The sequence below is a fragment of the Molossus molossus genome, unplaced genomic scaffold (assembly GCF_014108415.1).
Source record: "Molossus molossus isolate mMolMol1 unplaced genomic scaffold, mMolMol1.p scaffold_m16_p_17, whole genome shotgun sequence".
NCBI classification, from domain to species: domain Eukaryota; kingdom Metazoa; phylum Chordata; class Mammalia; order Chiroptera; family Molossidae; genus Molossus; species Molossus molossus.
Genome location: NW_023425352.1, coordinates 55,891,611 through 55,917,798, shown reverse-complemented (window position 1 = coordinate 55,917,798; position 26,188 = coordinate 55,891,611). Strand labels below are relative to the sequence as shown.

At 38.4% G+C, this 26,188-nt stretch overlaps 1 protein-coding gene across 12 annotated transcripts in view; it reads right to left on the bottom strand.

The window, feature by feature from the left end:
* The window catches only part of KAT6B (lysine acetyltransferase 6B), a 196,124-nt gene that overhangs the window by 60,785 nt on the left and 109,151 nt on the right, over window positions 1-26,188 (bottom strand). For 11 of the 12 annotated variants that reach the window (XM_036265067.1, XM_036265068.1, XM_036265066.1 and 8 more), the window contains one exon: window positions 5,197-5,305. In XM_036265067.1, the coding sequence (XP_036120960.1) occupies window positions 5,197-5,305 (109 nt within the window). Of the gene's footprint in view, window positions 1-5,196; window positions 5,306-13,642; window positions 13,735-26,188 lie in introns of those variants that run through there. The other variant, XM_036265072.1, reaches the window with a different exon arrangement.

Sequence of the window (26,188 nt, the reverse complement as noted above, 5' to 3'; positions counted from 1 at the left end):
AGACGTTCCTAAAGAGGAGACCTAAAGGATGAGTAAGATGGGACCACAGGAGGGGCAGGGTGGGAGAAGCTAGTATGTGCCTTCAAGAGAGGAAAGAGGTTCAATATAACTAGTGTATGTAATATGAAAGTGATAGTGATGTGGAATAGTTAAGAGCCCAGTCCAGAAGAAACTAAAAAAAAAAAAATTTTTTTATTGATTTTAGAGAGAAAGGGAGAGAGAGATAGAAACATTGATAAGAGAGAACATCAACTGGCCGTCTCGCATCCCCCCAACTGCGGATTTGGCCCACAACCTGTGCATGTGCCCTGACCAGGAATCAAACCGGCAACCTCTTAGTGCATGGATCGATGCTCAACCACTGAGCCACACCAGCTGGGCCAGAAGAAATTTTTGAGATACATTTAAAAATTTGGATTTTTTTTCCTAAGGGTAATTGGTAGTCACTGAAAAATTGTGTGTTAGGTTTATAATTTGTAAAAGTAACTTAGATGCAGTATTAAAAATGGAGGAGGGGAAAGATGGTCCAGATTAGATTTAGGGTATTACAATAGCAAATCTGAGTTGGTTTGGGGGTTTGTGTGGATATCTTGAGGATGGAGGACATATATGAGGACACAGAGTCAATGGATTTTTGGCGATTCTTTGGTGTGAGAGACTAGAACAAAGTATGGCTCCAAATTTCTGGCTGTGGAATGGAAGGAGTAGCCAGAGGTATGCCATTGACAATGGTAAACTCCTTGAGAAGCAACATGTGTGTTTGTTGAGATTCCTGTTATGACTGTGATTGTTGTTTTTGGTGGAAGGAGCAGTTCAAGGTTGGTAAGCTGTTTGGGACATTGACTGAGAGGAGCCTATGGGTCCTCCAAATGGAGACATTCTAGAAGCATTTAGTTCTAAGGGTCTGGAGCTAAGAAAACCTATGAAGCAAGGAAAAAACACAGGGGCAAAGTCCGAAGTCTGAAGAAACATTTAGGAGGTGGAGAGAGGCCAAGGAGCTAACAAAAGATGTGGAAGGAAGTGGCAGAGAGAGAACACAGAGAATATGATACCACAGAAACCAAAGGAAAAAAAACAGTTCAAGGAAAAAGACTCTCAACAGGTCAAACATGGCTGAGAGGAGTGTTTGGAATGAACTGAAAGATGTCCATTAGATTTTGACAAAGACTGAAAAGTGACCTTTAGATTTTGCTACATGGAGGCAACAAACCCAGAAGAGATTTCAGGTCTCCTGAGTGTGGACTGATATTTGACCCCTTTACTGTACAGAGGTGATTTTTCTTACTCTCCCAGCTACATCATCTCTGTCTCCAGTTTCAATGAGCTTCCACTTAGAATGATGCTGTAATTTTAAACTGAACACTTATCTTAGATTTGCTAATTTGAAAACACACATGCACACAACTCATCTGTAAGTAAGATTTAACCACCCAGCAATCTGAGCAGCAGACACAAAATTTCATTTAGTATAATATCTAATACTTATGTGAAGCTAATTAAAGATAATTTGGTCTTAATGAGGCAAAGAGAATATAACAGTGTTAATTTCAAAGTAGGCTGATCCATGAAAGTCAAGTAAAATCATTTTCTAGTCCCAACATTTCCATAGACCTGAAGACTATTTGATGATTCCCACATTCATACCAGTGGTTAGAATAATCCTTCACATTTGTGGAATGTTTTATAGTTACTGATAATCTTCATATCATTATCTCCATAAATCCTCAAAACAGCCCTGCGGATACAGGGCACAGACGTCACCCTTTGCATTTTACAGATATGGAAAACTGCAGTCGCACAGCTGGTAAGCAGAAGAGACCTTGGAACACCACACCTGGGCTCCTTGCACTATGTACCTCACCGCACGTTTTTACTACCTGCAAGCCTGAACTGTTTGTTTTTTTTTTTTTTCAAAAGAACTGTCAGCAGAAAAAACATAGTTTAAAAAAAAAAATACTGCTCATTTGCAACACTGCGCCATCTTAAAAATAGAAAAATGTCTAATTGTCTTTATGATGTAAGCAGAAGGAAACATTTATTACTCATGTCTATGAAATCTAAGCAGAAGCTAAATGTGACATCATACAAATGGTACTTCAGAAAGAGGCAGCTAAAAACCAACAGGCACATGTGGGAAGCACATTTCAGAATGACCCTCCTTATGGGCTGCCATCTCTATTTCCTTTTCTTGGTTTTATATCGCTATGGTTTTTTTCCCCCCACATAAACATCTTACATTAGTGATTCCTTTGAACACTACAAATGGTCTCAATTCAATCCTAGAATCAATGAGACAGTGAGACAGTGGCCATTTCCATTAGACCAACTAGCAATACAACCCAATATGTAATTCCCACTTGAGAGACTGGACTGGACTGTGACAGCAGGGCTCCCGCCATTATTAGAGGGCATTGTTGAGCCATGTCAGCTGACTTTATTCTTTTTTACCCTATAATAATCAAGGGGTCACAATAGAGCATTATAACTACCAGATTCCCCCCAAGCTCTCTGAGAAGAACCATATTTTATTTTGATCCTTCTATTTAAAGACTAGCAAATAATAAAGTCCACTCATCTGATCTACCAGATGAAGCAAACGTCTACAATGCATCTCCCTGAATTAGACACAATGGTTTTTTTGACTAATGCTGCTAAATCCAGACTGGCACAATACTAAAGGGAAGATTAAGTGAACCTCAACAGTACAGCCGGATCCCATTGCAGTCCAGAGAAGCACTCTGAGCCATCCTCTATCCTACACAAAGGAATGTGATGACCCCAGGGCTTGAATTTCGGCCATGACCCACACCTCGCCTCCAAAGCCTCTAGCTCTCTCTACCTGAAGGGAGGGAGCAAGACTGACGAACCAAAAGACTAGCTATATAAGCCTTCTAGAGAGTATGCTCAATCCATTCTCCTCCATTTAGTAAAAGAAAAAACAAGGGAGTATTTTTGAAAAAAGAAAACATAATACTACACCTACACTCCCTGGAAAAGAAAGAAACTTTAGGGGAAAAAATTTAAATGACCTCAAAGTATAAAGGAGATCAAACCTCTCCTTTGGCAGGTCTTCAATCTGGGAAAGACGAAGAAAGATTGATTACATCAGAAAATCTAAGATCTGCTTGTTTAGAATTACGTCTTTATACTCTGTGAAGGAGGCCTTGGAGTTATGATCTAGAAGATAATGATCTTGAATTCCTCATCAACTCAAGTTCAGTGTATCACCAGAGGTAAGGAAATATATGAAGGGAACTTTTCTTCCCACACTTAAGTGCATCTTTAATCTGTCTAGGCTCCCAGACAAACACATACTCATGAAATAATAGTGAAGGGTATTTTTAAAGTACCACCTTAAAATCACAAAGGGTAGACCCTAGACAAGTGAACACCACTGAATTGATCAGGCAGTTAAACAAAAGAATAATTCATTCAGAATGAGCCTCGTGAGAAAACCCAAAAGAGAACTAGAGAGTCAGAGCTGATGAGTGAGGCACAACCTCACCAGGATAAAACAGAGATTGTAGGGTTGAAATGTATTAGACTGAACACACAGATAATGTTTCCCTGCCCTTTTGTCACTATCCATGATAACACGGGCAGGTAAAAGAATTTTAATGAATCTGTAAAGCCCATCAAAAAGACTGTCAGAATGCATTTCTCAAGCAGAATTTGAAATGTCTATTTCCAAGACTCTCCCCTCCTAGTCAAGGCTTGAAGCTGTAGAACCGCATAGAGCCCATCAAATTCAACCTTCATAAGAGGAAGAAGAATCATTACACAACACTGCTATGCCTCAGTGTGAAACTTTTCCTCTGTCCAAGCATTGAGCAACTGTCAAAAGTGGTGATAAGATTTTAAATTACTTGCAGCAATTAAGGACAACAATATCAAACATGCCAAATAATAACAATGGCTGGCATTTATGGTACACTTGCCAGAGCTGTTGTAGACCCTGTGCTAGGCTATTTATTGTGTCCTCTTATTTAACTCCCACAAAGCCTAAGAGGTAGGTGCTAATATTATCTAATTTTCTAATGAGGAAACTGAGGCTCAGAATGGCTAATGAATTAACTCAAGGTAGAGGAGCTGGGCTACTGCTGGCTCTCCAATTTGCTCTCAACCATTATGCGACATGGACTTCCTAAAAAAGCATACACTATGGTGTTTTGCAGGTTTGTTGTTTTTAATGATTAATATAACTAGAGAAATAGTAGTTGGTCATGAATTTTAAAATAACACTTTGGGGGCAAAAGTTTCAGTAAGCTGGAAGAAAATTTAAAGGTAAACACAAAGAGATTAATTATGAAAATCCAATAAATGCCATTCAATATGTTGTTGTATGTGTGTGTATTTAAGTATGTGTATACATACATGATGCATGCATACATAACATATAACCATATACATATGTCAGTTAGACAACTCTCACCTGCTTAAGAGGGAAGACTGGCTTGGTAAGACAAATTCTTTTAATGTAAACAATTTGACTTTTAATTTACATTATAAAACTAGAGATGTGGTCTTAAAATCTGTTAAGACAAAAGGCAGAAATGACAGCTACATTGAAAGCATTTGGGGGTGCTGCAATTTGCCAGAGGCCCAGTCTCCCTACCCAGTATTCCTTGATTTCAACATCATCTTCTGTACAGACCAGTCTTTTCCTATATAATTCTAGGCAATTTGAATTTCTTTCATGCCTGATTTCTTGATTCTATCACTGCAGTTTCAGAATATTGTACCTTTCATTCAGGCACACAGAGCTGTGATGTAATATTATATTTCACCAGTAGGTGTCAGGAACTGAAACACTATATATTCTAACTCAAATATCTCTTGAGACTGTAAGTTATGAAAAACCACGTGATTCCATTTGTATCCAGCTTGAAAACTTAGACTTCTCCTCACTGAATCTGCCTGAAAAGTAGAATACTCTACACTGAATTATCAACGCTGGTATGAAATCAAAGCTTAATTATAAATATTAATATAAATTACATAATCATATATAAAAGCTTTATGTCAGTGTTAATATACTCACACTTTACCCCCCTCTACCTGCACTTACTTTAAAATTTTTTTAATGTATGTTATTACCAAAAATTGCTTTAAATAACAAATACAGTTTTGATAGATAAATAGCATGTAGCAATAACGAAGAGTCATTGTATATGCATACAAAAAATACCAACTTACCACTACTGCCACAATCAGCACAGGAAAGAAGTTCTTCTGGTTTCTTTTCACGATTTGATTCTTTAGTCCCCAAACAGAAACTACATATTGGAATGGGATCAGCACGGGGCTATGACAATTAAAATTTAAAAAATATTGTTAGTTTTCCATTTTAAAACGTAAAACAAAACACTAAAGTCAAAAGCTTCTTACATATTTCTTTAACAAAGAAAACTGCTGAATAAGGTATTCACATCAATATTTTCTGCTAATAAAAAAGTCTTAAATTATTTGATACTTATTACCTGAATAATGTTTTTAAGTGTAATATGTAAGATTCAGAAGTAATTTTTATTAAATCAAGAAATCTAAGACATTTATATGTTATATAACTTTCCATTAATGAACATTAAGGATTCATTTGAAATCTCATACTGTTCCCTCTCATACTTATAGGCCTATAATAAACTAATTCATCTATGTAGTCAGTATTTTAGATTATGAATATCATGTCCTTAGATCAGACTGATTAGCTGAACTTTATCAAATGTTTTAGTATAGGCTACTATTATTCATCTATTAAACATCTGACTAAAACACTGGGATTTTTCAGGTGACATAATAACAATTGGAACTAAGCAAAAACTTAAAAATTCTGTAGGATCAAAAGATCATTAACAAGGCCTTTCTGGCACCAAGATCTTCAAAAGTAAACCACATCAGCCGTGGCCAGGTAGCTCAGTTGGTTAGAGTGTCATCCCAATATGCCAAGGTTGCAGGTTCAATACCTCGTCAGGGCACATACAAGAAGCAACCAATGAATGCACAACTAAATGGAAACAGCAAGTCGACATCCCCACCATCACCTGCTCCCTCCTTCCTTCCTCTCTCTCTCTAAAATCAATCAATCAATTTTTTAAAAAGTAAGCCACATAAAGGAGATAAACTCTCAGTTTCTGACATTCCCACTTTAATAAAAGAAATACCAAAACATTTGTCTAAACCCCTAGCGCCTTTTAACTCTAAGGAAACTAAGGAAATTGTCTTAAACAATGAATGTATAAATCTGAATACATTTTGTGTCTCCATTGTTATTCATGACTACCAGCAATGCTAGTATTCCCATCCATATGAATACTTGACTGTGCCTACAGATCTGGTCACATTTATTTTGAACCACCAAAACTGTATGAAAACTAAAATTTTTTGCATATTCTAAGCCTTCACATGTTGTCTGCCAGCCATCTGAATGCAACTATAATGTATTTATATTTGAACCTCCTGAATTGAAAATTCAAGTCAAGAAAACTTAGTATAATCACAATTTTTTAAATGTAAATTTAAATAAGATTTTGTTAGGTCTTTCTATATATATATATCAGCATAGAGTAAACATAATTCGTTCAGCTATTCTATGCCAAATGCCTACCTAATACATTGCCCAATGCATAGTAGGCACTCAAAAAATACTTCATAGCCTAATAAATGAAAGAAACATGCTAGTTTAACCAGAAAAAAAAAAAATCCCTCATCTCAGAGAAAATATTTCAAATGGTTATAATGATTCCAACAAATGTCTTGGTTCGCTGTTAACATGTCATCAAAAATCAGAATCCATCTTATAACCAAGCATTTGCAAAACTGTTGAATATGACTGTTAATTTCATCTTACAATATAAGTATTCATTATCTTGCCCTTATTTTCAGTTCAATGTGTTCTTTTAATATGCACAGGCTTTATACTTTCTGAGGTATCTATGCAAATGTGTTTTTGAGGACTCAGTTAAAAAACAGAGTATAAAACACTTTATACTAGAAAAAACAAAAAAGACAAGCTACAATAAATTGGTCACTGATTCCAGCCACAATATTTTAAATGCCAGATAATCAGCACTGCATTATTGTGGATCCATAGTTATTACTTGCAACTGCTCAACTGCAGCACCTTGGGAACACTTTTGTTCCTTTAAATAGCAATTAAAAGAACAATCTGGTTTTAAAATGACAACATTCCCCTGATAGATTCTAGCTAAAACCCAGTCCTTGTACTAATGGGATTCCTGCTTTCATTTGATATAACAATGCTCAAGCCATTGCTGCCATCCTTGCAGTGATAAATAATTTACAAAATGTCACATATCATTCATGCAATGAAACAAATCCAAACCTGCAATCCCATTTTTCTTTCCCCGGTGAATTTTTAGCTGTAAGACAGACATGGCCATCAGCCAGCATTTATGCTCATTTTTTGTTTTTAACTAAAGGTAACACAAAGGACAAAGGTTGCTAGTAGTTCATGGCCAGAAAGACTGATGTCCCACACTCTGCCCAATAATAGAAAGCATAGATGCTATCACTTCACGCTACATCCAAGTGAACCCCCACCATGCTGATGAATGCTCACCACCATTTATTTTAGGGATAACTATCTCACAATACTCTATAAAACCACTGCATTATACAGAAATGTCTGCCCTGCTGAATTATTGATAATTCAAAGCACTTTTTGCTAACCTCAGTACAGCCAAGTCTAATTAACTTTAAAAAATTGTCACTTGTATGAAATGAAACTTTTACAGTAATGTATGTAAATGGGTTACAGAATTATTATGATTCACTATTCTCAATCAGACTACATATAAACTGTTTCAAAAGTAATCCCTGGCAATAGATTAAAATGTACTGCAATCAGAAGGAGGTCTGGATGCAAGGCAACTCCATTCTATGCAAGTCCACTAGAGACAAATCATATTTAAGAAGCCTGAAAATATCTCCCAATTCTTTTTTTTAAAATTTTTTCCTTTTATTGATTAATTTTAGAGAGAGAGAGGAAGTGAGAGAGAGAGAGAGATAGAAACATTGATGAGAGAGAACATCGATTGGCCGCTTCCTGCATGCCTCCCCACTAGGGATCGGGCCCACCAACTGGGCATGTGTCCTGACGGGGAATCGAACAGGCAACCTCTTGGTGCATGGGTTGACGCTCAGCCACTGAGCCACACCAGCTGGACATTATCTCCCAATTCTTAATTCCTTTTTTTGAAATGTCACAAAGTCACCTAATCTGTTGATCACATTTTCTTATTAACATGCCTGAATATTTCAAGCTAATCTCGAGAATTATCACCCGTAAATAAACTCTGAAGACTGCTTAGGAAGCATGTCCTTCTCATCTCCCATGTAATGGTCATGGGGTAGCCGCTAGGTTAGAGGTCACTCATACACTACCTCATTTAATCATCTTAACAATCTTGCCATGAATGTACATTTTTATACTTTTTTAGGTAAGAAATTTAGAATCTGAGAAGTTAGGTAACTTTTCTAAAGTTGCACAGGTTCAACTGTGGACCTGGGATTCAAACACAAGTCTGTCTTCTCTAAAGGCCATTCCTCGTCTATACTACCCACCAACCCCATTCTCTCCTCTCAAAAAAGCAAATATTAAAAATTATCTTTCCATCAGCAGCAATAACTCTACTAATATGCACATAACCTTTCTCATTTATTTTCTTCCATTACCAATGGCAGAGGTTTTTAAAACTATTCAAAGAGCAACTGTTAACATAGACTATTAACGACAATGGAGAAATCTGGCAGACGGTGCCTTAGCACAGTGATCAAACCCATCACCAGTATGGGACAAACAGGTACCATGTGCCTCCTGAGCATTACACTGAAGGACTCAGCACTGCCTAGGCAGTCTTATTCCTGGAAACATTTACCCTGAATCTACTCATAAGGAAACAATCAGGCAATTCCAAATTTACGGACATTCTGTAAAACAACAGGCTAGAACTCTTCGAAAAATGTCAATGTCAAATAATACCCAAAAAAGGGCAGAACCAATTTAGGTGACCATTGGGAGGGGATAAACTGGGTGTCTTCATCCAGGGGAAGGGTCAGATTTGTGCTCCATAGCTCCAGAGCACAAAATTTGGACCAAGAGTGGTTATCGTAGAGAGTTAAATATTTCAGTGGAGCTGGCCAGCAATAGAATGGATAGGGTTCTCCCACCCCGTTTCCTTCATTAATGTATTTATTTATTTCATTTTTAAATTGCAGCCAAATATGCATAAAGTTTACCACCTTATCCAGTGTTAAGTATACAGTTCAGTGGCATTAAGCACATTCACATTATTCTACAACTATCATCATCATCCATCTCCAGTACTTTTTCATCTTCCCAAACTGATGCTCTGTCCCCATTAAACACTAACTCCCCACTTCCCCTCTCCCAAGTCCCAGGCAACCATCCTACTTTTTGTCTCTGAGTTTTATTCCTTTGGGTACGTCATATAAGTGAAATCATATAGTCTTTGTGGAATGAATTCTTCTTGAGGCAGCTGGAAGCCCCAGTAATCAGAAGACCAGGAGGAGGCTGAATGGCCCTTCAGGATGGTGGGGATGCCTCACACAAACTGGGGATCTGAAACCCTTCAAAGATCCTTTCCAGATTAAATATTTTAATGGTTTCATGGCTGGATACTCTCTAAGACCTTTCCTAAACTCAGCTGTAATTTTTTTTATTGATTCTATTATACTTAAAAAGACATTTTAAGAGTCTTCAAGACCCTCGACCTAAAAATAAAATAGCCTTTTCTAAGCAAGCATTCTTTAAATTCAAGATAATATATATTTTTTTGAAGTTTCATATCTGCTTATAGTTACTTTTGTTTCTGCCACAAAGGAAACATGTTTGTTAATCTTGTTAGTCTAAGTAACTGGACAAAAATAAATGAAAGCTTCTGCACTAAATCAGAGCCAGGGGTATCCAGTCTCACATTCTGACAATGACACAAAAAAGGGGTTTTATCTTTATGGTCTCCCTTCATAATGATCAGGGATATTGCCCCTCTTTCCATAGTCCCCTACAGATTCATCTCCTCAAGTCATCTACAACTTTCTTGAATCTATTTATAAAACATACCATTTTAGTAAATGCAAGTGTTAGAAATAACTCAGCATTTTTCATTCATCTATTCATACTTATATTATGGAAAGACCTAGATTTAAATTTTGTACTCTGAACCTCAGGTTTTCTCATTTGTAGAAGGGCACAATAGTGTCCATGTTGTTTAGCTCCAGGGCTGCTGAAGTTCAAATATGAGTGTGTAAGAAGTACTTTGCAAACTATGAAGTTATATTCAAATACTGTTATGATTATTGCAAACTTCATTTTAGCTATAAAAACAAAAAGAACAAACAAACAACTTTAAGTACTTAATACATAAAGATCAGCACAAATGAATTGTTCTGGAATTTTAGAATTACTCTATAAAAGACTTCGATTTTGTAAGCTCCCATGATAAATATTAATCTTAGAAGGTTTTTTCTTTTTAATGAATTAATCAGGGAATACAGGAACAGGGTAGAAAATGCCCCCATGAGAACCAAGAGGCCTGTAACTGACTTAATAAAAGGAAAGCTCAATGCAAAAGAACAGAAAAAGGTGTCGAAGAAAAGCGCAAACAAATACAAACTCGTAAATGAGTATTACCACAAAATGAATCAAGAGGAATGTAAATCCTTTACACCTGAGAATCAAACAGTTCATCTCTGAAGAGTGTTCCCTACACTTGGGCTTTGACAACTCAATTCAATGACTCCAAAACAAGTCATACGAAAGGGTTTTAAGACTCTTTTTTATGTCTCTCTTTAACTGACACCCTTTTATCATTTGGTAATTAAATGTGAAGTTCAAGTAATGCTTTGTCATTTACCGAAATGCTTTTCTCAAGTGCTTCACTTGTGCCAAACACAAACACTGTGAAACAAGGTTGGTGGCTCTGCCTGTCTCTGTTTTACAGGTAAGTCAAATGCTTCCATAGGGTCAACATAGCTATTAAGACAGAGGGATCCCAGCCTGCTGACTTCAAGCCCTTTGCTCCTTCACGTTCCCCATGGTTAGTCCCTCATTTCATTTGGAGCTTGATTCAGATATCACATTATCAGAGAGGCTATCCCTGACCATTCTCTCTGAAACTGCATTCCACCAGTGCCACTCTGGATCCTCCAGGCCTTGCTTTGTTTTTCTGCACAGCAGTCACCACTATCAGACATATTATGTATCATTTATTTGTCTATTTTATTTCACTTTAACGAAAGTACAAAAGCTCCATTAGGAGGGCAAGGACTTTGTTCATTGATGTAGCTGCAACCCCAAAGTACATTTGTTGAATAAATGAATGAACAAACTGCTTTCAGGTTAGGAACTGGTTCCTCCGGCTCAACAGGCCCCCAAATAGTGACTACTTTCTTTAATTTAAAGTGTATCCTTAACGACTACAAAATGACATGTGAGGCAACCATCGATGGTACAGTGGGTTCCATCACTATCTAATCTGAAGGCCTTTGTTCTACTCTGACTATTTATAATGATTGACACTTATGTTTGGACATAATTGTACTTCCCTGGGAATAATCTGACAAGATAGAATGAAAAACTTTAAATCAGCTGGGAGGAAAATGATCGCACCACTACTACAAGTATTAACTATTAGGGCTCACTCAGTAACAGTCACTATAGGCTGAATGTAAGACGGATTTGGGGCCACACCCAGCTGTCAGTACCTAACTGTGATTCCCTTCTTTCCCTCTCAAGAAAGAATACAAATAAAAAAATAAATGAATAAATAAAAGAAGTCAAGGACGATAAATACACTGTAGTGGGAGTAACAAAATAGTAAGAGCATGAATCTGCTAAATCTATTTTTTAAATATCTAACAAATTTTGGTGCTTTATTAGTAATGAATAATTTTCCATGAATTACACAACTGATAGAAGTAGGACAATAGAGGTTGGAAACTGTTCGTGTCATTTTTAGGGTAACAGACTCTGTGTGTGTGTGTGTGTGTGTGTGTGTGTGTGTGTGTGTTTGGGTGTTGTTGTTTTTTTGCCACTTCAGCACTCTACTTGACACTTATCTAATAAAGAACTAGACTTCATTTCTTGCCACTTAACCCACTTATTCAACTGATGTCTGTCTGAACAGATCAAGCACACTCCTAATTAGGATACAGATCAAACACACTCAAGATTTTCCTTTATAGCAATCTGCTTAGATGTGGTCTCTAACTCTGACTTCCTGTGATGACCTAAATGGTCTTATTTTTTTAAGAGAGTTATCTTGTTCCCATCGGCATGAGCTGTAACTGTGGTCAGTGCAGTCACTGCTCCACAGGAAGGTTGGTGACCCTGGGCCCTCACAGCAGAACCCTGAGCTGCTTCAGATCCCTCAGGGCACAACAGAACTGTTTACAACATGTCTATCGCCGTTTTCTCTACACTCATGTACCTTTTTGTTTTTGCTTTTCTTACAATCCTGTCATGAATTTAGACCTAAATAGATGCCTAAATAATTTTTTCCAGAAGATAATTGGATATACTTATTATAAGGCTTTTCATAAGCAACAATTTTATAATAATTTTGCTCTCGCCATATAGATTTTGATTGTATCACCTCTGCTGCTCATTATACTTCTCTGTGGGTAATGGCTCTGTGAGGGCACACTACATCATTCCCACTGGCTCTGGGCTGAGTTTCTGTACTCTGGGCAAAAGGATTTACTATTGTTAATGTATGGAGATCTTGAATGTGACTGCTGTATTTTACCTCCTGTCACAGCGGAGAGGGTTCTCTGTATTTTAAGAGTGACAACAAGTAAATTAAATACAATAAAATAAAAATATTTAAGAGCATCCCTCCCCATCTCCATAAATACATCATTTCTTTTTTCATTTAAAAAATCACTTAGAAACAAAAACAATATCGATGACTATATACTGGGAAATTCCCACAATCAAAGGCTGAACCAGTATAAAACAATAAAAGCTCAGACACAAAGGAATAAGAAGAGAAGGAAGACTTTCTGAGAACACAGTTATCAATTGTGTGGAGCTAATTGAAATGCTCACATTGTAATCTGTAGTCTAGAACTTGTTCTAATTAGGCAGGTGTGCCATTTATAAGAATGCTGATTAAGGAAAGTGATTCTTCTATTGGAAGGAAACAAATCTAAGCCTGTTCACTGCATTTAACAATAGCATCTCATTTGTTCTTTTGGGGGGGGGGGTGATAAGATAATGAAACAAAACTGCCTTCCCCAGGGTCTTTCATTTCTTATCTGGACAGGGACTTGGCTTTTTAAGATTTCATTTGAAAGTCTCTCCTCCACCCCTACCATTAGAAACTGCAGATACTGTACTTATCTTCTTAAGAGGGATCAAAGTCTGATTCAACACAGCTGGAAATTCAACACATGGTTACAGTAAGTCTGTTTAGGATTTACAAACTATTCTCTTTGGCAAGCATGTCACAATATTAGCAAATAATATAAACCTTACTTTGGATTTTGAAAAATAAAAAAATTAAATCAATTCATATTCAAGTGTCACAAATCTGCAATTTTTTTAAGAGTAGTTTTAGGTTCACAGCAAAATTGAAAGGTACAGAAATTACCCACATACCCCTTTCCCCAACACATGCATAGCCTCCTCCATTGTCAAACATCTCCCACCAATGGTACATGTGTTAGAATTGATGAACCTGCATTGAGACACCATTATCATCCAAAATCCACAGTTTACATTAGGGTTCTCTCCTGGCATTGCACATTCTATGGGCTTAGACGAATTTATGATAACATGTATCTACCATTATGATATCTTTATCATACAGAGTGTTTTCACTGCCCTAAAAAATCCCAGTGCTCCGCCTATTCATCTCTCTCCCCCTCCTACCCCTGGGAACCACTGATTTTTTTTCACTGTTATCCATAGGTTTTCCGTTTCCAGAATGTCATATAGTTGGAATCAGGTATCTAGCTTCCTTGGTTGCCCCAAGGCATTTGTTTTCATCTAGATGTGGTACCTACAGCCCCACCTAGACATGATGTGAGCACAGACATTCTCATTACCAGTTCCACCAAGAGAAACCTGCATTAACTGCTCAGAGGAGACACAAGGCAACTGAACTGATTGTAATTAGAGCCAAACAGAGAAACAGAATAGAGTTGAGACATAGGTGGGTGGATATTAGCAAGCTAGAAAAGTCAGATATTAGTCACTTTCTCAATAATATCACTACCATCACCACCCGACAATATTTTGCATTCACAGAGAAATGCTATGTGCTATTTGATAAATTACTAATATTTACTCAGCACCCAAGCATGCCAAGTAGAATATAATTGGTACTCCAAGTGCTTGTCCTCCCAGAACCAATAAAAGCAGTGCAATTCCATTACCACCCTCAATTCTCAATTGCCCTGTGGACACATAAACCATCTCATGTACAGAATTTCCATGCTCCTGATATTTCTGCTTTTGTTTTCCTCACTTTCCGACTACCTTTGACCCTTTCTATTACAATAGTCATAAGCATCAGGAAAAGAGGACTGAATGGATAATTACTACCAGAATGCCAAGAGCTCTGACCTTGTTTTTTGGACTCTGCCCTAAACCACTTTGTGGTGCAAATTCTAGATCTATGAATGCTTTAGGTCAAGCCCTTAAATGAATATTATCAGTGACATTGCTCTCTGATGCTCCAGCATCATGGCAGGCAGTGTGGGAACTGCACAAACATAAGCCCCTCCCCTAATTGCAATGCAGGAAGAGAAATGGCAGATGTGATAGGCTTTCCTTCCTCCGCAAGGATTTTGAAGTTCAATTTTCCAGAGCTTTAGGAGTCTATAGAAGCTTACCAAAGGGTATACAGTAAGTGAAAGACAGATCTTTATTTTTGTGAAATCAATTTTTTTGGCATATTTTAAGTTCAAAGCTTAGTACACTGAGCTCATTGAAGGAGATACTTGTTTGGTTTATCCTTACCATATATAATAAAGAATTATACAAACCCTAATGTTTGATAAGTATTTGTTGAATATATAAATGTAATATTATTTTTCTTACTTGGTACTTTCTCATCATTTTCTAAATTACATTCTTACCTAAGTATATAAATGGTAAATAAAGAAATAATAATAGAACAACATATGGTTGGGGTAAAATAAACACTTTCAATGTTTGCCCATTTACAGCCTTCACATCTACCTACTTACATTTTTTAAATGGTAACACATAAAATGTACCATTTTAAGCACTTTTAAGTGTAAAGTTCAGTGGCACTAAGTACATTCACTCTGTGGTTCGCTAAGTGAAGGTACATTTTTTAAAGTTTTGAGGAAAAAAAAAAGATGGGGGCAGGCAGGACCAGAGGGAGGTGAGTGTGTGAGAGAGTGAGTGGTCGTGAAGGTGGACGACCAAACAAGAGCAGTGCAGAGATGCGGAGCAGAGGTTTCTGTGCTGTGGCGGGAGCAGCTACTACAGTAAGTGGCTCTCCAGGGTGCTTCTCCCTGCCTGCAGGGAGGTCCCACCATTTTGGAAGATCCCGGGTCTTCCCTGGGAGGAGGCAGTGGGAACAGCTAGGGTCCAGCAACCTGAGCCCATCAGTGCACCTGGCACCATCGGACCAGTGGACACCCTGTGTCAACACAGACCAGTGCCCTGTAGTGGAGGTGTCAAGGTGCCGGTGGCAGAAACCGCAAACGGCCGGGAGCCCAGTACCGTCCCCCACAGTAGCAACCCGATCAGAGTAGAGATATACCCCCAGCAACAGAGGCTGGGGAGCAGACATCCATCCCCAAGCAACAGAAGCACAGACCAGCAGCAGAGAACCATCCCCCAAAACTACAGCAAAGGCTGAGCAGGAGCTGAGCCCCACTGGGCAGCAGCACTCACCAGCCACCAGCAGCGGGACCTGGGGCTCCATCAGGGCCTGTGCAACACTGCTGCCTACAAGGGTAGTGGCAAGCTGGGGATCAAAAGGGGCCTGTGTGACCCAGTGGCCCACAAGAGCAGTGCGAACCGGGGATCCAGAGGGACCTGTGCAACCCATGGCCCACAAGAGCGGTGTGGAGCCAGGGCGCCAGATGGTCCTGTGCGACCCAGCGGCCCAAAAGAGCAGTGAGGAGCCTGGGATCCAGAGGGGCCTGTGACCCAGCTGGCCAAGGTGCAGGCAGGGAGTGCGGCTCCAGCAGGGCCTGAGCAATACAACTACAGATGGCACCAGCGACCAGTGGGGAACACAGCTTCAGAGAGGTCAAGCAATCAAGCAGCAGCACCTACCAAGACACACCAATACCAGCCCCCAGTATTCAATCCTCCAGGATCCACAACAGGCAAGAGGCACCACGCAACAGAATAGTCTGAGAGGGACAGTAGCCTTATTTGATATACAGTGAGCTGCCTACATAGCCAAACATCCCTCACCAGGTCTAGAGCTACCAGACAGCTAAAAGAAACAACACCTGAAGGAAAGAAAAAGAGGAATCACTAGAAAAGAAACTACAGGAAATGGAAGAAAGCAACCTGTCAGATAAAGAATTCAAAGCAATGATTTTAAGGGTGCTCAAACAATTTGGTGACAACTACAAGCAATTTAATAAGTATTATGAAGAGCTCACTGGGAACTGCTTCAACTTGAAAAAAGAGGTAATGCCCTGGCTGCTTTGGTTCAGCAGCTGGAGCGTCGGCCTGTGGACTAGACAGTCCTGGGTTCAGTTCCCGCTAAGGACACATACCTCAGTTGCAGTTCTTCCCTGCCCCTGTTGGGGTCGTGTGGGTGGCAACCACTCGATGTGTCTCTCTTGCATTGATGTTTCTCTCTCTCTCTCTTCCTCTCTGTCCCTACCACTCTATCTGAACAAAAAATGGAAAAATGTCCTCAGGTGAGGATAAAAAAAAAAAGGTAGAAGCTATGCAAAAAGAGATAGAAGCTATGCATAAAAATCAAGAGAAAATAATAAATGATATAGCTGTTATGAAAAATACCTTAGAAGGGTTCAATAGATTATAAGAAACTGAAGACTGACTGAATCAGCGACTTAGAACACAAGGTAGAGAAAAACACCCAAAAAGAACAGCAAATGGAAAAAAAGTTTACAAAGCAGGCAGAGAGTTTAAGGGAGCTGTGGGACAATACAAAACATAAGAACATTCACATAGGGATACCGGAAGGAGAAATCAGAGAAAGGAATAGAGAACCTGTTTGAAGAAATAATGAAAGAAAACTTCCTTAAACTGGTAAAGGAAAAAGTCACACAAGTCCAGGCAACACAGACAGTTCTAAACAAGATGAACCCCAGAAGACCCACAGCTAGAAACATCATAATAAAAATGACAAACATTAAAGACAAAGAAAGAATCCTAAAGGAAGCAAGAGAGAGACAGACAGTTACCTACAAGGGAGCTCCCATGAGCCTGTCAGCTGATTTCTCAATAGAAATGCTGCAGGTCAGAAGGGAGTGGCATGAAATGTACAAAGTAATGCAAAGCAAGGGTCTGAATCCAAGACTACTCTATCCAGCAAGGTTATCATTCAAAATTGAAGGAGAAAAAAAGAGCTTCACGGATAAAAAAAAAAAAGCTAAATAAATTTACCACCACCAAACCAGCACTGCAAGAAATGCTGATGAGACTGTTGTAGGAAGATGAAACAGAGACAGGAACACAGGCATAAAATTAAAATGTCAACTAATAACTATCTATCAATAATAACCTTAAATGTAAATGGCTTAAATGCTCCAATCAAAAGACATAGGGTAGCTGACTGGATAAGAAAACATGACCCATATATATGCTGTCTACAAGAGACCCACCTCACAACAAAAGACTCAAACAGAATGAAAGTGAAGGGATGGAAAAAAATTTTCCAAGCAAATGGAAATGAAATAAAAGCTGGTGTAGCAATACTCATCTCTGACAAGATAGACTGCAAAATGAGGGCCATAATAAGAGACAGAGAAGGTCACTACATAATATTAAAAGGATCAATCCGACAAGAGGATATAACCCTGGTAAACGTATACGCACCAAATACAGGAGCACCAAAATATATTTTAAAACTTCTGGAGGACTTCAAGAGAGAGATCAATAGCAATACGACCATAGTGGGTGACTTTAACACGCCACTGACACCACTGGATAGATCTTCTAGACAAAAAAATTAACAGGGACATAGAGTCCTTACAAGATGAATTAGATCAGTTGGACTTCACTGATATTTACAGAACATTTCACCCCAAAGCTGCAGAATATACATTCTTCTCAAGTGCACATGGTACATTCTCAAAGATAAACCACATGTTAGGACACAAAGCAAGTCTCTACAAATTCAAGAAGATTGAAATCCTACCAAGCATCTTCTCAGAACACAATGGCATGAAACTAGAACTCAATTACAATAAAAACACACAAAAATATTCAAACACTTGGAGGCTAAATAGCATGTTATTAAACAATGAGTGAGTTACTAATGAGATAAAGGGAGAAATTAAAAACTTCCTGGAAACCAATGAAAATGAACATACAACAATACAAAATTTATGGGACAAAGTGAAAGCTGTCCTGGAGGGAAGTTCATAGCACTACAGGCCTACCTCAAGAAACAAGAAAAATTCCTAATTGACTTTCTAACCCTATAACTTAAAGAACTAGAAAATAAACAAAAAGAAAAACCCAGAGCTAGTGGAAGGAAGAAAATAGTAAAGGTCAGAGCAGAAATAAATGACATAGAGACTAAAAAAAAAACAATTCAAAAGATCAATGAAACAAAGAGCTGGTTCTTTGAAAAGATAAACAAGATTGATGGACCTCTGGCCAGACTCACCAAGAAACAAAAAGAGAGAAACCAAACACACAAAATCAGAAATGAAAGAGGAGAAGTAACAACTGACACCACAGAAATACAAAGGATCATCAAAACATACTATGAACAATTATACGTCAACAAGTTGGACAATCTAGGAGATACGGACAAATTTCTAGAAAAACACAGCCTCCCAAAATGAAACCAGGAAGAGATAGAAAACTTGAACAGACCAATAACAACAAAAGAAATTGAAGATGTAATTAAAAAACTCCCAGCAAACAAAAGCCCAGGCCCAGATGGCTTCATGGGAGAGTTTTACCAAACATTCAAAGAAGATCTAGTACCCATTCTCCTCAAATTTTTCAAAATATACAATAAGACAGAACACTTCCAAACGCATTTTATGAGGCCAGCATAATCCTATTTCAAAGCCAGATAAAGACACTACAAAGAAAGAAAACTGCAGGCCAATATCCCTGATGAACATAGACACCAAAATCCTGAACAAAATACTAGCAAACCGGATCCAGCAATACATCAAAAAAATTATTCACCATGACCATGTGGGATTCATCCCAGGGATGCAAGGCTGATACAATATTCACACATCAAGAAATGTGATACACCACATAAACAAAATGGAAAAAAAAACATATGATCATATCAATTGATACTGAAAATGCATTTGACAAAATCCAGCACCCATTTCTGATAAAAATGCTCAGCAATGTGGGAATACAGGGATCATATCTCACCATAACAAAAGAAATATATGAAAAACCTACAGCCAACATATCAATGGGCAAAAACTAAAAGCATTCCCCTTAAGAATGGGAACAAGACAGGGATGTCCATTTTCGCCACTCTTATCCAACAGAGTACTGGAAGTCTTAGCCACAGCAATTAGACAGGAAGAAAAAAATAAAAGAGATCCAAATTGGAAAGGAGGAAGTGAAACTGTCATTATTTGCAGATGACATGATATTTATTGCACATAGAAAACCCTAAAGACTCCATCAAAATCTACTAGAGTTAATAAATGAATTTGGCAAAGTAGCAGGATACAAAATTAACGTCAAGAAATCGATGGCATTCTTATACACCAATGATGAACTCACAGAAAGAAAAACTAAAATAAAAATACCATTTACCATCGCAGTAAAAAAATTAAGATACCTAGAAATAAACCTAACCGAAGAAGTAAAGGACCTCTTCACAGAAAACTACAGGACATTGAAAAAAGAAATAGAGGAAGATATAAAAAAGTGGAAGCACATACCTTGTTCATGGATTGGAACAATTAACATCATTAAAATGTCCATAGTACCCAAAGCAATCTATAGATTCAATGCAATTCCCATCAAAATACCAATGACATATTTCACAAAACTAGAACAAACACTCCAAAAGTTTATATGGAACTGAAAAAGACCCTGAATAGCCACAGCAATCTTGAAAAAAAGGAACAATGTAGAAGGGATCACATTACCAGATATCAGGTTATACCACAAAGCCACTGTAATCAAAACAGCCTGGTACTGGCACAAGAACAGACAGATAGATCAATGGAACAGAACAGAGAACCCAGAAATTGACCCAAGACGATATGCTCAATTAATATTTGACAAAGGTGACAAGAGCATACAGTGGAGTCAAGACAGTCTCTTCAACAAATGGTATTGAAAAACTGGACAGCTACTTGCAAAAAAAATGAAGCTAGACCACCAGCTTACACCATACACAAGAATAAACTCAAAATGGATAAAAGAGTTAAATGTGACTCATGAATCCATAACAATCCTAGAAAAAAAATGTAGCCAACAAAATTTCAGACATCATACACAGCAGAATTTTTACTGATACCACACCTAAGGCAAGAGAAACAAAGGTAAAAATGAACACATGGGACTACATCAAACTAAAAAGCTTCTGCACAGCAAAAGAAACAATCATCAAAATGGAAAGGGAAGCCACCATATGGAGATCATAATTGCTACTGATGCATCAGATAAGGGATTACTTTCCAAAATATATAGAGTGCTCATACAACGCAACAAAAGAAAAAGAACCCAATCAAAAAATGGGCAGAGGACCGAAATAGACACCTCTCCAAAAAGGATATACAGATGGCCAAGAGACATGTGAAAAAAATGCTCAATGTCACTAATTATCAGAGAGATGCAAATTAAAACAACTATGATGTATCACCTCACACCTGTCAGAATGGCCGCCATCAACAAATCATCAAACAACAAGTGTTGGCGAGGGTGTGGAGAAAAAGGACTCTAGTACACTGCTGGTGGGAATGCAGATTGGTGCAGCCACTATGGAAAACACTAAGGTGTTACCTCAAAAAGTTAAAAATTGAACTGCCATTTGACCCCAGTGATCCCACTTCTAGGAATATACCCTAAGAAGTCTGAAACACCAATCAGAAAGAATATATGTACCCCTATGTTCATAGCAGCACTATTTACAATAGCTAAGATCTGGAAACAACCCAGTAGATGAGTAGATAAAAAAGCCGTGGTACATGTACACAATGGAATACTATGCAGCTGTAAGAAAGAAAGATCTCTTATCCTTTGAGATGATATGAAGGGACCTGGAGACTATTATGCTAAGCTAAACAAGCCAAGCAGAGAAAGAGAAATATCACATAACCTTACTTATTTGTGGAATATAATGAACTAAACAAACTGCTGAACAAAATTGACCCAGAGACATAGAGGTAGGGTACAGACTGACAAATCCCAGAAGCAGGGGTGTTGGGGTGGGGGGAGATAAACCACAGAACTTATATACATGTATGCATAACCAATGGACATAGACAACAAAGCTGGGGAAGGGGTGGGGAGGAGGAGGAGGGGAGTATCAAAGGGGGAAAAAAGAGAAACATCTGTAACAAAGACAAATTAATAAAAATAATTTTTAAAAAAGTTTTGAATAAATACGTACACTCACATAACCCACATCTCTACCAAGAACATTCCATAACCAGAAAGTTCTCTCCTGCCCTTTCCCAGTCAATCCCCTCCCACTCTCTTCCCAAGTAACCACTATTCTCATTACTACCACCATGGTTGGGTTTCTCTGTTCTAAAATTTCATAAATAGAACCAGACACTGAATTCTTTTGGGTAGGGCTTCTTTCACTCACCATAATGTCATATTCATTCATACTGTCACATATATCAGTAATTCCTTTCTTTTTATTGGAGTAGTATATGACTGTAAAATATACAGGTGTTTATTTATTCCCTCTATAGTTGATCAGCATTTAAGTTGTTTTCAGTTCAGAGCTGTTTGAACATTCTTGTAGAAGTACTCTTTTGAATATGTTTTCGTATCTCTCTGTCTCTCTCTCTCTTTGGTTAATCCTCACCCAAGGATATTTTTTCCATTGATTTTTAGGGAGAGTGGAAGGGAGGGAGAGAGGGGAAGGAAGACCGGGGTACAGACCTGCAACCCAAGCACGTGCCCATGACTGGGAATCAAACCCAAGACCCTTTGGTGCACGGGCTGATGCTCTAACCACTGAACGGCACCAACCAGGGCTGTTTCCTTCTCTCTTGAGTAAATACCGAGGAGTGGAGCTGCTGTAAGTTAGGTAGCTGCGTAATTTTATTGAAAACCTCTAGCTAGATTAATAAAATAAATAAATAAATGTTGCTCTGGCCGGGTAGCTCAGTTCGTTAGAGCATCATCCCCATACATCAAGGTTGCAAGGTTCAACCTCTGGTCAGGGCACATATAAGAAGCAACCAATGTATGCATAAATAAGTGGAAAAACAAACCAATCTCTCTCAAATCAATAAAAAAATTTAAACCAATCTTGCTTGCATTTCTGGATAAATCCCACTGTGAGTAAACCTTGCATTATATTATCCTTTTTATATGTTTCTGGATTTGATTTGCTAATATTTTAGAAGATTGTTATGCTTATATTCAGGAGAAATATAGTGCCATAGTCCTCCCCCCTTTTTTTACAGTATCTTTGGTTAGTTTTGGAATTGGAATATGTTTCCTCCTACTTTCTCAAATAATTTACCTAACATTTGTGTTGTTAAATGTTTGATAGATTTCACCATTAAAGTTGTCTGCTACCTGAGCCTGGAGTTTTCTTTGCAGATATTTTAAATTATGAATTCAGTTTCTTTATTAGATATAGAGCTATTCAGATTATCTATTTTGTGTGCATGTCAGGAATTTTCCCATTTCATCTAAGTTACCCAATTTACTGGTATAATATTTCCTTATTATTCTTTTTATGTGTTCAATGATACTTCTCCATGTCCTGGTATTGGTAATTTTGATTCCCCCCTCCCCTTTTAATCAGTTTAGCTAGAGATTTCTGAATTTTATTGATATTTTCAAAGAACTGGCTCTTGATCTCCCCTATTTACTTTCAATGTTCTTTATTTGCAAAAAATGTTAATTCTAATGCAGAAACCTGATTGTTTATCATCATCGCTATCATTATCATTACTGTGGCTATTCAGAGTGACACTCCTGTTCCTTGGATATGTAGTAAAGGGTTCACACTTATTACTCTGGGAGCCTTGGAGCCTGGGGGCGGGGTGGGGGTAATAGCTAATATTTTAGTAGAAGACCCCTACCAAGAACTGCTCTCTAGACAGTTCTTAACCAGGTGTGAACATCAGAATCACCTATTTAAAAATGCACATGCCTAAGTCAAACTCACAGATTTTTATTCCATAGGTCTGGAATTGGCTCAGGCATCTCAATGTTTTAAAAGCCTCACGGAGATTCTGGTGGTATACCTCATGTTCAGAATCATAGCTCTGAACAGGACAGCAGGCAATTTATGCACAGGAAGAGTCTAAGAAGTGGAGAGTAAATACAGAGCAGTGAGGCTACTGAGAAGTAGTTGCTTACTCTTAGTAACCATGGGTATGAGAGCTCCAGAGACATAAATGAGTTTCCGTACATAAACATACTTTAAAAGTGTGTGTGTGTGTGGGGGGGGGGGGGGCAGGGACATGAGTGTAAAAGACATAGCTTAAATCTCTTCAATGTAAGGGCTATTTTGTTGATTTTAAAGTAATAATATATAAATTAAAAAAAAAATTAGCCTTGGTCTTGGCCAGTTTGGCTCAGCAGTTAGACGTCGGCCCACAGATCAATGAGTCCTGGGTTCGATTTCGATCAAAAGCACGCACCTGGGTTGTGGTTCATCCCTGGCCCTGGTCAAGGTCAATTGATTGAACCTGCAACCTGGGCATGTGCTCTTGACCAGAATAGAACCTGAAACCCTTTAGTCTGCAGGCTGACGCTCTAACTGCTGAGTCAAATTGGCCTGGGCCAGGGTTGTGCAGGAGGCAATCAATTGATGTGCCTCTCTTGCATCAATGTTTCTCTCTCTCTCTCTCTCTCTCTCTCTGCCTCTCTTGCATCAATGTTTCTCTCTCTCTCTCTGCCTCTCTTGCATCAATGTTTCTCTCTCTCTCTCTCTCTCTCGCATCAATGTTTCTCTCTCTCTCTCTCTCTCTCTCTCTCTCTCTCTCTCCCTCTCCCTCTCCCTCTCCCTCTCCCTCTCCCTCTCCCTCTCCCTCTCCCCCCTCCCTTCTTCCCTGCTATCCCATCTAAAAATCAATGGAAACATATCCTTGGGTGAGGATTTAAATTTTTTTTTGCAAATGGTACAAAGATATATAGAATGGAAAATAAGTCTCCCTCCTATGTCTAACCCCTGGACACACAAATCCCCTTCCCAAAGGTTCGTTGAGAGGTTTTCATTGATAGACCTGGCACAGATAAACATACATCTTTTTTAAAAAAGTCAAGGTACATTAAACCAGTTTCATTCTAATAGATATTGGGGTTATTACTACTCTTTTGATTCTACAAAAATGTACAGACATACATTTGCATATGCAAATAAATATACCTGGAGGATAAATTCCTAGATGTAAGATTGCTAGGTCACAGAACATGGCCATTTTTATCTGCATGAGGTTGTGCCACCGTATACTCCTAACATATTTTATCAAATGTTTTCCTTGCCAATTTAATAGTTGAAAACTGGACCATATTTTAACTTATGTTTGTTTTCCAAATCAACTTTTTATTTTTATATTTTATTTTATTTTATCCTCACCCGAGGATATTTTTCCATTTTTTGTACAGATAGAGTGGGAGGGAGAGAGAGGAAGGGAGAGAGAGAGAGAAACATCGACGCGAAGTGACACATCGAGTGGCTGCCACCCGCACAACCAACCAGGGCCGGGGACAAACTGCAACCGAAGTACGTGCCCTTAGCGGGAACCGAACCCGGGTCTCTCCGGACCGCAGGCCGACGCTCTAACCGCTGAGCCAAACTGGCCAGGGCTATTTTTATATTTTATTATTATTTTTTTATCCTCACCCAAGGACATTTTTTGATATTTTGTTCAGATAGAGTGGGAGGGAGAGAGAGAGAGAAACATCGATGTGAAAGGGACACATCGAGTGGTTGCCACCTGCACGACCTGACCAGGGCCGAGGACAAACTGCAACCAAGGTACTTGCCCTTAGTGGGAACTGAACCCAGGTCTCTCTGGACCACAGGTCGATGCTCTAACCGCTGAGCCAAACCGGCCAGGGCTCCAAATCAACTTTTTAAAAATGGATTCAGCCCAGCCAGTGTGGCTCAGTGGCTGAGTGTCAACCCATGCACCAAGAGATTGCTGGTTCAATTCTTAGTCAGAGCACAATTCTTAGTCAGGTTGTGGGCCCAATCCCTAGTGGGTGGCATGCAGGAGGTAGCCAATCGATGTTTTCACACATCAATGTTTCTATCTCTCTCCTTCTCTGTTCCTCTCTAAAATCAATAAAGAAAAAAATTTATATTAAAAAATACATATATAAATGAATTCAAAAATCATATTTTAAGTAAAAATGAGAAATTTTCCTTATATCCTAATATGTAATAATACAAATACAGCTGGTATTCCACTGCTGGTAGTCATCTCCAAATTATTCAGACAAATTTAAGGATCAGGGAGAGGGTTAGGAAATGATGTAGATGAATTGGTGCTTCTCAAACTTTAACGTACAAACAAAACACCTAGAGACACTGTTAAAATGCAGACTCTGATTCAACAGTTCTGGGATGGGGCCCTGAGACTGTGCATTTTTAACAAACTCCCAGGTGATACTGATGCTGCTTGTTAAGGGCTGGACCACACCTTTGAGTAATAAGAATACAGATAATTTTTATTTTATTTTTTGTTAATCCTCACCTGAGGATATTTTTCCATTGACCTTAGATAGAATGGGAGGGAGGGAGGGAGGGAGAGAGAGAGAGAGAGAGAGAGAGAGAGAGAAAGAAAGAGAAAGAGAGAGGGAAACATCGATGAG